The sequence below is a fragment of the Epinephelus moara genome, chromosome 16, assembly GCF_006386435.1.
Source record: "Epinephelus moara isolate mb chromosome 16, YSFRI_EMoa_1.0, whole genome shotgun sequence".
Classification (NCBI taxonomy): domain Eukaryota; kingdom Metazoa; phylum Chordata; class Actinopteri; order Perciformes; family Serranidae; genus Epinephelus; species Epinephelus moara.
This window is the reverse complement of record NC_065521.1, coordinates 28697999-28709856: the sequence shown is the minus strand read 5'-3', so window position 1 is coordinate 28709856 and position 11858 is coordinate 28697999. Positions and strand designations below refer to the sequence as shown.

The 11858-nt window shown below is 42.4% G+C and overlaps 1 protein-coding gene across 1 annotated transcript in view; it reads left to right on the top strand.

Moving 5' to 3' along the window:
* The window catches only part of LOC126402733 (NACHT, LRR and PYD domains-containing protein 12-like), an 18510-nt gene extending 7333 nt beyond the window's left edge, over positions 1 to 11177 (top strand). Inside the window, 9 exon segments of the mRNA XM_050064943.1 lie at positions 837 to 1069; positions 2379 to 4173; positions 4903 to 5079; positions 5399 to 5575; positions 5924 to 6097; positions 7754 to 7930; positions 8484 to 8657; positions 9007 to 9180; positions 9368 to 11177. Coding sequence (XP_049920900.1) covers positions 837 to 1069; positions 2379 to 4173; positions 4903 to 5079; positions 5399 to 5575; positions 5924 to 6097; positions 7754 to 7930; positions 8484 to 8657; positions 9007 to 9180; positions 9368 to 9386 — 3100 coding nt within the window. The 3' untranslated portion in view covers positions 9387 to 11177.
* Positions 11178 to 11858: the final 681 nt, after the last annotated feature.

Here is an 11858-nt window from a genome sequence, read left to right as displayed (position 1 = left end):
ACTTTGCTGATATTCAACCAGCTGTGTGGCATCGCAGTGTGTGCAGATGAACGGTGTTTGGCTTGCCCCCGTGCCGCTGCCAGCACCTGGACCTCCATCAGACGGGCAGGGACCTCCGGGGGAAGTCAAACGACGTTCATCTGCGCACAATGTGATGCCACACAGCTGGTTGAATTTCGGCAAAGTTTCTCTGCTTCCCTTCACTGGTTCCTGTACAGCAGGGTCGGTCTTTGTTTCACTGTTATAATCATTAAAAAGCAAAAGCAGCATGTGTATACATTCAGTAGGCTCTATCTTCAGTAGCTAGCTAGCTAACCCTACACTTTTCAGGGTTTGATTTTGGTTTTGGAACAGGGAAGAAACGTATGTCTTTTTCCAACCTCTCCAGGTAACGAATATCATTAATACACGGCGTGCCCCAGGCACAACATTTAGCTCCAAATCCACAAAACCAGCCTGAAAATGAAGGAAATCTGAAACGAATGCATTAGAGTCAATGGAGCACAGCTGTGTTGTTGTCGAACCCTGGTCTGATTGGCCAGTTTGTGTTCGGGGGCGGGACTTAGCGAGGGTAAATTGCTCAGTTTCTCCCTCCTGTCCCAATAAACACTGTTACTCCACTCCAAGGTAACCATCTCCTGAAAGCATCCACAGGAATAATTGACCGATAATGTAGATGTGACTTTAAGTGCGCCACTGTCATTGCCATCTTCATTGTATTTTCCAGGCACCACAATTGCTGCAATCAGCTGATACTATATGTAGTCAGTGGATATTTAAAGAACTGAATCCACTCAGGTTATACTGAACACTGTTTTACACCTTCATCTTCACAGAGAGAAAACGACGAGCAGTGTTACTGAGGAACAGCTGCCATGTTGTGCTTTGTGCCAGGACGTCCTGAGGAATCCAAGGTCGACCCCCTGTGGACACTGCTTCTGCAGGGATTGCACTGACTCATACTGGGAGCAATGTGATTCAGCAGGAGACCCTCCCTGTCCCCAGTGTGGAAAAAGATCCAGAAAAAGTCCTGAACTGCAAACACCCAGTCAAAACAGCACTGAACCAAGTAACTAATCTCCTGTTTTTAAAACTGTGTATTTGTCCAGAGACTTTAGGTGATAGATGTACCCTCACCTAAAAAAAAAAAAAAAGAGAGTACAACAGAAGCAGTCGATAAATAATTGTTAGCTTATTAATGAAGTAATAGACAAACCCATGTTACACCTTATGTTAGCCAGTTCACACAAGGTAGAATAAATTACATTCAGTTTTTTTAAATAAAGCAGTCTATTGTAGGTGTCTTAAGGGATGTCCACACCAAGAACGATAACTACAACGAGGGCGTCAATTATAACAATGTGAGCATCCATTTTAGTAATGAGTGGATCTTCAAGCGTTTATACATATTAATTTTGACTGGGTTATGTGAACTGCATATATTCTAATCCTCACTCGTAGAAAAAAAAAGTGTTATGGAGCGTTGTTCCTTTTTGCTGCGGCAACACTAAACCCCTGAGCTTGCCTTAGAAGGACTAAATGCACAAACCTGCTATTTTTAAATATCCCATGGAGAGAGACTCTCACTGCAGCCTGTTTTATTTTGTTCTGAAAATGTCAGTGTGCAGCCTTGTTCTGTGGACGATAAACGAGGTGCAGACTTCCCTCTGTGTCACCGGTAATGAGGAAATATTGTATACCACAAAAGCCCAGACTGTGTAATTACAGTAGATCAACAAAAAGTGTTTCCTAAATAACGTGACACCCAGCAAACTCAGTTACATTTTGATCGGCTGTCACTGTCTCTATCGTTCATCAAATCGCTTGGAAAGTGATCCCAAAGACATGGTTCACCAGTGTCATTGGCATTTTACTTATGTGGACTCCGCCATCCACTTGAGTGAGAACAATTTTAAAACTATAGTTATCTTTATAGCTATCGTTCTTGGCAGTGGTTTTGTGGTAGTTGATAAGTTGGGTGTTCTACTAGGTAGATGGGTAGGTTATCGAGGAGGAAGTGGGTACACTCACGTGATAGGTGTTTACTGTAAATGGCCAGGAAAAAGAGGTGGGTATACGCCATACAGCCCTTTACTTTTCGTCTCCAGTTGGTAGTGCCTACTTTCTCCCACTTGAACGATGCACTGGCGGACATCACTCTTTGGGGCAATGTTTTGATTACAGTTGACATAGTTTAGCTAAGGCATATAGAGAGAGTGCCACTGAAGAAAGTGGCGAGTTGAGTGTGAAACTAACCAGTCAATTTGTGGCAATTAGTGTTGACTTTACACTTAAAGTTATGACTGAACTGCTGATTCTTTTTTGAGATACAGTATCTGTCTTTAACGGTATTTATTCTTTTTCTGCTTATCTCTCAGTTACTGGTAGTCTGCAGGAGGTTTTAGATTATCATAAGATCAGTCTCAGAAGAAGATGTGAATTTGCAATAGAAGGAACTGGTGAAACAGGACCTCGAACCCGCCTGAACAGGATCTACACTGAGCTTTACATCACTGAGGGACAGTGTGAAGGAGTTAATATCCAGCATGAAGTGTGGCAACTTGAGACAATATCCAAAGTGGAAACCCTGCGTGAAACTCCAATCAAATGCCACGCCATCTTTAAAGTCTTACCTGGCCAAAAGAGATTAATCAGAGTAGTTCTTACCAATGGCATTGCTGGCATCGGAAAAACCTTCTCAGTGCAGAAGTTTACTCTTGACTGGGCTGAGGGCAAGGAAAATCAAGATGTCAGCGTTGTGATTCTGCTTACGTTCCGGGAGCTGAACTTGATCAAAGAGGAGCAGTACAGTCTTCTCAAGCTTCTTCGTGACTTTGATCCAACACTACAGAATGTCACAGCAGAAAGACTTGCTCTCTGTAAAGTTCTGTTAATCTTTGACGGCCTGGATGAAAGTAGACTTTTGCTGGATTTCCAGAACAACGAGGTTGTGTCCGAAGTCACACAGACATCATCGGTCAACTTGCTGTTGACAAACCTCATCAAGGGTAATCTGCTTCCCTCAGCTCTCCTTTGGATAACCTCCAGACCTGCAGCAGCCAATCAGATCCCTCCTTCATATGTTGATAGAATAACAGAAGTGCGAGGATTCACTGATGCTCAGAAGGAGGAGTACTTCAGGAGGAGATTCAATGATGATTCATTGTCTGGCAGAATCATCTCACACATCAAGGCATCCAGGAGCCTTTACATCATGTGTCACATCCCAGTGTTCTGTTGGATCACTGCTACAGTTCTGGAGCACATGTTGACTGCGGACCAAAAAGAGCTTCCCAAGACTCTGACCGAGATGTACGCACACTTTCTGCTGGTCCAGTCTAAGAGGAAGACACAGAAGTACGATAAGGGGCATGAGAGAATCCAACAAGAGCTGAGTGACGTAGAAGTCCTCTTGAAGTTGGGGAGACTTGCATTTGAGCATCTGGAAAAAGGGAGCATCATGTTCTACCAAGAAGACCTGGAACGATGTGGTCTTGGTGTGGAAGAAGCCTTAGTTTTCTCAGGACTGTGCACAGAAATCTTCAAAAGAGAGTGTGTACTCTTTCAGAAAATGGTTTACTGCTTTGTTCATTTAAGTATTTAGGAGTTTCTCGCTGCTGTCTACATGGTCCATTGTTACCTGAACAAGAACATCGAAGTTCTGGCCACTTTCCTGGGAGAAGACTGGGATAAAAAAAGCAGTGATGTGGGTCTGGATGACTTCCTCAGTCGAGTTGTGGAGAAATCCCTCAACAGTGTAAATGGCCACCTCGACCTCTTTGTTCGCTTCCTTCATGGCCTGTTATTGGAGTCCAACCATTGTCTCCTTGGAGGTCTGCTTGGCTGGACAGCGAGCAGCCCAGAAGTAATCCAGAGAGCAATAAACAACCTGAAGAAAATGAATGCTTATGATATCTCTCCTGACAGAAGCATCAACGTCTTCCACTGTTTGATGGAGATGAAAGACCACTCGGTGCATTTGGAGATCCAAGAGTACCTGCAGTCAGACAACAGATCAGAGAAGAAGCTCACCAAGACCCATTGCTCAGCTCTTGCCTACATGCTGCAGATGTCGGAAGAGGTTCTAGAGGTGTTGGATCTGAAGAGGTACAATGCATCAGTTGATGGACGGCGGAGACTGCTCCCAGCTGTGAGAAACTGCAGAGAAGCTCGGTAAGTCCAGATGTGAATATCAGTCGTGTGAAGCTACCTTTATGCCTATTGCCATTTTTGTCACAGTGAAGATATTCAGGTTCTCATACATACATTGTAGCGAGGCAGTAACTTATAAAAGGAACATTTAATTGAAGCCGTTTTTCAACCACAGTCATGCCATAGAACCACAGTAAAAAACACCTCAAAGATTTTCAGATGAGTTTAGCAGTGAAAATGAGCTCTATCGCTTATGGAAATAAGGAACTCCGGACGGCACTCTGTCAGAAGACTCCACTCACAAATACCCGCATGGGACTGAGCTCGAAATGCAACAATGCCGGTGTGTATTTCCAAAGCACTGTCAATCACAAAAGGGGTTCAGCCTTTTAGACAGTTCCTCCAATCATGCATACACCAAGCGTCCTCTCCCGCCTACCGCTCCATTAGGTCCCAGGGAAGCTGAGCCTCCCTGGAAGTGACGACTTTGTTGCATTTATCCAATGACCAAAGATGCCTTTTTATCCACATTTGGGCAAACTTTGCAACTCAGTAATGATTGGCCTCATACCTTAAAGACCACTCCCACAATTGACTGTGTTTATGGCTGTGTGTATGGCTGTCTTGGAAGTAAACTATAATCATTAGTATTTTTTCTACTAATTACAAATAGTAGTATTACTATTATGCATAGTAACACACATGCCTCTGCTGCTTGGGTTAATACTGACTTCACATGACATATTTCAGACTCTCTGGCTGTGGACTCTCTGAAACGCATTGTGAAGTTCTGTCCTCAGCTCTGATGTCCAACCCCTCCCACCTGCAAAAGCTGGACCTGAGTGAAAATGACTATCTGCTGGATTCAGGAGTGAAGCTGTTGTCTGTTGGGCTGGGGAGTCCAAATTGTAGACTGGAGATTCTCAGGTCAGACAACGTTCAGACATCTCTTTCTTCTTTACTTTTCTCCTCCTCCTCCTTATTTTTCCTTTGTTTTCAAGTACTCATTTACTCACATTGCATGTACGTAACTGTATTGCACTAATGCTCTCATAACAAGATGTGTTCATACATATGGATTTCTGCTTGCGACTGCACAATATAGATTTTATGAATACATCTATATAAGGCTGATATTCATAAGCGCCTGTTGATTAGAGCAAAGCAATTCTCAGCTACAGATTTAGCTCCAAAGAGATCTGACCTAAATGTGTGTTTTTATTATGTCCTTTTCCATATTGCTTAGGTTGAAGAACTGCAGTTTGTCAGAAAGTTGTTGTGATTCCCTGGCATCGGCACTGAAGTCCACCTCTTCTCACCTGAGAGAGCTGGACCTAAGTAACAACAACTATCTAAAGGATTCCGGGGTGAAGCTACTGTGCACTGGACTGGAGAGTCCGCACTGCAGACTGGAGACTCTGAGGTCAGACAGCATTATATTAACTTTGTACAACGATTAATTTTGTACGATTACCATTGCTATATTTGGGGGGGGGGGACACCGAATTATGGGTCCCATTTGATTTCTCTGTGGTGTCCCTGCCTTGGAATAACACTGTAACACTAAATTTTTCTTTTAAACAGAAAACATCCTAAGTACTAGTACCATTTTTAAACTGGCACATGGCTGAGGTGTTTGGAGTTGAGCATGCGAGTTATTATAAGTTCATTTTTAAATCATCTACAGCTCTAATTAATGAATAAAAGGTGAAATTATATCCAAACATTTTTCCTTCAATAGCAACATTCTCTATTCTTCATCTTGATCTAGATTAAGTTGCTGCAGGCTGTCAGAGAGCTGCTGTGCCCATTTGGCCTCAGCTTTGAAGACCAACCCCTCCCACATGACAGAGCTCGACCTGAGTAAAAACAAAGTGAAGGATTTAGGGGTAAATCTGCTGTCTGCTGCACTGGAGAGTCCTCGGTGTAGACTGAAGTATCTGCGGTGAGTTCACTTATTATATCACATGTCTTTAATGAGGAAAACATCTGTTCTTACAGCAGATGGTAACTGGAAGATGTTGCAATTAATGAAAGGACAGCACAAGTTCTATTTCGTTTTGTCTAACAGGCTCTATAGGCTACCACACTGTTGCTGCGCAGTGCAATAAATTTGTATTGTACTTTTGGTTAAAGTAGTAGTACAAGAAAATAGTAGTTACCAACCTCCAGCTGCTCAGTTCTGCAGACTGTTACAGCCATTCTATATTCTTCCTTCAACACCAGCAATTTCTCCTTCACCTCCTCCTACCCTGGAGCATCACCATAGGTGGGTACAGAGGAGTGCTGGTATATTACAAATTTTGCTTGCCTAAAAATTGTGTCTAGTCATCTTATTACCAGAGTGGGGTAAGATCGCCGTTTGTAAGGGCAACATTAGAGGGGGCTGATGAGCAGCTCCTGACCAGCTGATGTAAAATTTAGGGTGCTTTCAGACCTAGAATTTGCTTGCTTTGGTCTGAATCAGGGACTAGTTTTGTTACGTAGTTGCACAATTGCCTAGAGTTGGTTTGTGTTCTCACAATAAAATGCCTTGTGCGAGAAAGCTGTTCTTGATTGGTCAGAATTTCCATGTGGTAAAAATCCAGGAAGTAAACAAAACATTGAAGAAGAGTACACTTGCAAGATAAATGTGACACTTTCTAATGTCACAATGGAGGGACAACTACGCAGGTTGATTTTAGCGCTGCTCATCGTGGACTATATTGCTGTCATTGTTCATTTTAGTCAAACCATACAGTTTGAAAACGAGGCGTGGCTCCAACTAGAAAACAATGTTTTGATGCATTGGATGTGCTGAATGTGCATATTAAGGCAGTACAGGAGGAGGTGCACATTAATAATCCTCCAGGACTGTAACATGCTCATGTTTAACCCAAACAATACATGACTACAACGGGACTACAACGGGTCACGCGCTGGTGACATCATAGGTGATAGGTGAAATCAGTTGAGTCTTTCCCCTTCGGATGAAATGGCCAGTCAGGCTACATGCTACGGAGAGACTTTAAGAGGTCCTGATCGCCTTCGGTACGACGAGAAAGTGAAAATGATAGGAGGTGTGTGCCCTTTTCAGCTGCCAGCCTCTGTGTGGACGAATGTCCTGTCAATTGATTCATTCAATTCATGTCCTGTCGATTCATTACTCAACATTCATTAGAATTAACTTCTTGGCTTTGAATATCTCATGTTATTGTTGATGACTTTAGCTAGCTAGCCAACGTTAGCCAACTAACCTGTGATGAAGTGCCTGCCACAGGCGTAGGTGTAGTGACTGGCTGGATCCCACAGCTTTCCGTCTTTACCCTGCCGTTTGATGGCTGAGAGCCACAGATTTCTTCTTTCCCCATTCTTCACTCTATCTATTCTGTTTTTGTTTTTTTTTTTATTGTTTGCTATGCAGTGAACAATGCAGCAACTTTTCGGCATTATGAACTCCCAGCCGCGAGAGTTTGACTGAACAGAACCAAACAGGGTGGTGTGGTGCTACTCAGGAGTGAATTGTAGAGCCTGTTAGAGAGGACTCATGGAGTTAGGCGTACAAACAAATGTTTTAATTTTGTTCAGCATATCAAATCTAATGTTAACCCTACAATTACAGGCTTGATAGATGTGGTCTCACAGAGAACTGCTGTACATCTTTGGCCTCAGCCATGGCCAAGTCCAACCCCTCCAGCTTGAGAGAGTTGGAACTGAGTAGCAACGATCTGCAGGATTCAGGAGTGAAGCTGTTGTGTGTTGGACTGGAGAGTCCGCATTGTGGACTGGAAGCTCTGAGGTCAGCATGTTTTCACCTTACAATAACTTGCATATTCAGTCACTTTTACACTGATATTCACAATGGCTAACATGATTCCATAACCTATTTTATAGGCTGTTAATCGTTTTTTATGGCCAATGGTTGAACAGGTTGTAATGCGGCTTATGAGACTTTCCACGATCTGTGGACTGTCTTATGTGTAAGGATTCGGGATGAATTTTCCAGGAAAATCCAAAGGATGTGACGTTATGTGCGTACCTGCTTGTCTTGCCTCTCTTCAGCTCTGCTACATCAACAGTGTGCAACAGTAGCTGATGTAAGCTAAGAAATGGAGTCACCTAAGCTCAACAAACGACCGACATCCACCACAACAGAGTCCACATATACTGTGTTTCCATTATATATATTTCGCAGTGGCAGCCTGGCAGACGGACCTTCACTTAGCCTCCTGTAGCAGCTCAAATTCAGCCAGAACAATTTTCTTTCAGCTGTGAAGCCGGGATGTTTTTAAGCAGCATTTCAACCCAGGAATAATGTATAATACAAGGGCTTGTTTTATTCTTTTGTTTAGACTGAGGTGCTGCTGGTTGTCAGAGAGTTGCTGTGCTTCTCTGGCGTCAGCTTTAAAGTCCAACCCCTCCAGTCTGAGAGAGCTTGACCTCAGTGAAAATGATCTACAGGATTTGGGAGTGAAGCACCTGACTGCTGGATTGGAGAGTCCACACTGCAGACTGGAGACTCTGAGGTAAGGAATCTCTTTCCCTCTCTATGGAGCTCTAATTGGACATAAGAAGTAGTTTGTTTTGCACTGTTGTTGGTGCATGAGACTGGCACTCCTCACTGCTTTGCCAACATGATAAATTGCATCTGAGCTGCATGTCTGTGTTAAATTAAGACTCCCCGACATCTCTGTTGTCTTACATGAAAACGTGTATTACTCTGGCCTGTTTCAGCAAAGCTACTCATGGCGCACTAGAGATCAAATGACTTTTAGAGAAGACAATTTTCTGGCAATAAAAAAAAATGACTGACATGCTTCACTGACACTATAGTCGTTCAAAAGTAGCCCCATAAAAATCTACTTATCTCTGCAGGTTGAAGCGTTGCCAGGTCACAGATGAAGGCTGTGCCTTTCTGGTATCAGCTCTGAAGTCCAATCCATCCTGTCTGACAGAGCTGGACCTGAATGAAAACAGCCTGCAGGAAACTGGAGTGAAGCTGCTGTCTGGCGTCCTGGAGAGTCCAAACTGCAGACTGGAGACTCTCAGGTCAGTGGCGGGTTTGAGTCAGTGTATACTAGTTTCAGTAGTATTCAAAACCCCCAACTTTACAAATGTCTGCTTTTCCTAGTGAATCTTGCACAAGATGCAGATAAACTATTCTCAATTAGGCCAGGAGCTGAATATGATGATGTGTTTAATTTAACCTGCAGAATATTTTTGTTCATTCCTACAGAATGGAGGAAATGGAGTAAACTTGGAGTGCATCCATCTGACTATAATGCATCTTATCATTGGCCATGATGCGTTTCTGACTCCGGTGCTGCGAAAATCTGCAACGTTACAGCCCCAAATCAAGAAAATAACATTTTTCTTTTTACTGTAGTGCTATTTATCAGTCTAGATGTACAGATGTCTGCCTTCTCCCCAATATAATGGAACTAGGTGGCACTCGGCTTGTGGTGCTCAAAGCGCCAAAAAATACATTAAAAAAACTCAATAATAATGCCTCTTTCCAGAAATTATTACACGGTTACTCAAGATAATCCACAGACCTTGTTGTGGGCAGTCTCATGTAGGAACTATTTTCTTTCTACCACACTACTCCTCCCAACTCTATCACCACACAGAAGGAAGCGATAATTCTCTACTAGATCACCTAGCACCACCGGGCTAGCTAATGTTACGTTCCAAATGATTCTTCATCGGCCAGCAGATTACCATTTTTGTCCTGACTGCACATATGTTGACAGAAATTTTCAGTCTAGTGCATGTTTCTCCAATTTCAAAAATAGGAATTTCTGCATGAAATTCCCCCTCTATGCTTACAGGAGCCAGGATCATGTCTGTTTCCTTAAAGCGCAACACGACAAACCTAAGAATGACATCATGCCCACCAGGCATTTGTAAGATAAGATGTTTTAATGTTTTTTTTGGTTTCAGTGTGAATAAAATGTTTAACAAACACAATTATATCTTGCCAAGTCTGCTCGGAGTTAACCAAAGGAATAGTTTTATATTTTTTCCGCTTTAAAATAATCTCAATTCTAACATATTTGCAAACTGGAAAAATGCAACAGTGCAGCAGTGATGACTTGAGTCTGTCTCAACCTTCCATCAGTGGAGTGATCACGCTAACAATGGCAACACTTTCACAGTCTACAGTTCATTTCATTTCCACTGGGTGTCCACTCCTTACAGACCCACAAAAGAGCGAGTCTGTGACAACCAATCACACCTGTAAAAAGAAGGCATCGTACCTAGCAACGGGGTCAACCACACCTCCTCAATGAGATAAGGGTTTCTGTCCCTTTGTTTAGGGTGAGGAGCTCTCTGGGAGTATTTATCAGAATGTTTGTGAATGCGGCCCCAGGAAGTTACTGGTACTGGTAAAACGCTGAATTGTTGTTGGTAACCTTTGCTTTTTGTACAGATTAAACAAATGAAATGTAATGTGTTAATTAAAGAACTTTAGAGCTGTGCTTCCCAACTGGTCCGGACAGATTTCTCCTTAGTCATTAGTTAAAGGTCCACACAGTTGGAACACATTCAGCGCCATACTTGCGTTTGGCAATGTGGTTGAGCAACTTTGCTGTCTCTGTCACGTAGCGGTCTGTTAGTCACTCACTCTACAGCAGGAAACACTTCAAAATAAAAGCTTTGTGCCGGAAAGTCGCTGTACTTTAAAGTTAAGTGTTTTTTTTTTTTTTTACAAACATGACATGTTTGCAGGTTAGTCAATTCAGAATGGACTCGCAACCCACTTTTGGACAGCGACCAACCAGTTGGGAACCACTGCTTTATTGGGGCAGATAGACGGATTGTGTCACAGCCAGACTGAAAGTGTCCATACGGTCGGTGTATGTAACTGTTGTTTCAATGCTTTTTAACTTATAATATGTACAGAATATTTAGCCAACATTATCATGCTTAGGGTTTGTTAAAAGGACGCTTTTCCTGGATGTTTAAGTTATTTAATGATGCTGGTGTGGAAAATATATACAACTTGTTTTGAATAAAGCAGATACAGAAAACAGTGACACAAACTTTTTGTCCCTCAAGCACCCACGTCTACTCACAAACTAACATGCTGACTGTCTTCATACAGCTTTGGACTGTATTTGTCAGAGGTGCGGACTTGAGTCAAAGATTAAAAAGTGTGTTACTTGAAATGCATGCCATGAATCAAATAAGTTCCCTTCACCTCCTAAATTAACTAACATTAACCCTTTACATTTCTAGCAAATCAACACTAATGCTGCATTCACGTGCTCCTCGGATGGTCCCATTTCCCATTGAAATGTTGTTCTTACAACTTTGGTGTGTTCATGAGCTTTAAGTTGTAATGTGGAAACAACACAGACGCTGCACTGATGTGTTGCATTTTATTGCTCAGAGTATTTAAACAACACATTGGTAACAGTTTTCAGTTTTATATTACAAGGTGATTTTTGTCCCAGACTTGTTTCTACACCAGTACATCCTCTAAAATGATTAAAATATTGCTTTACTGATCTGGGTCAGTCTACCTGGACAGCAACCAAGGGTTAAAAGCTAATGTACCATATTGGTAGTTGATGCCAACTCGGCAAATTGTGTACCAAAATTTTTCAGATTATTCTGAAACTCCATGAATGCAGGGATAATTCTCCAGATCCACTTTGTTTAAACCAATCGAACAGCATCCAGGCAGGTTGCAGGAGAGAACCATAAAGAACTAATGTTAT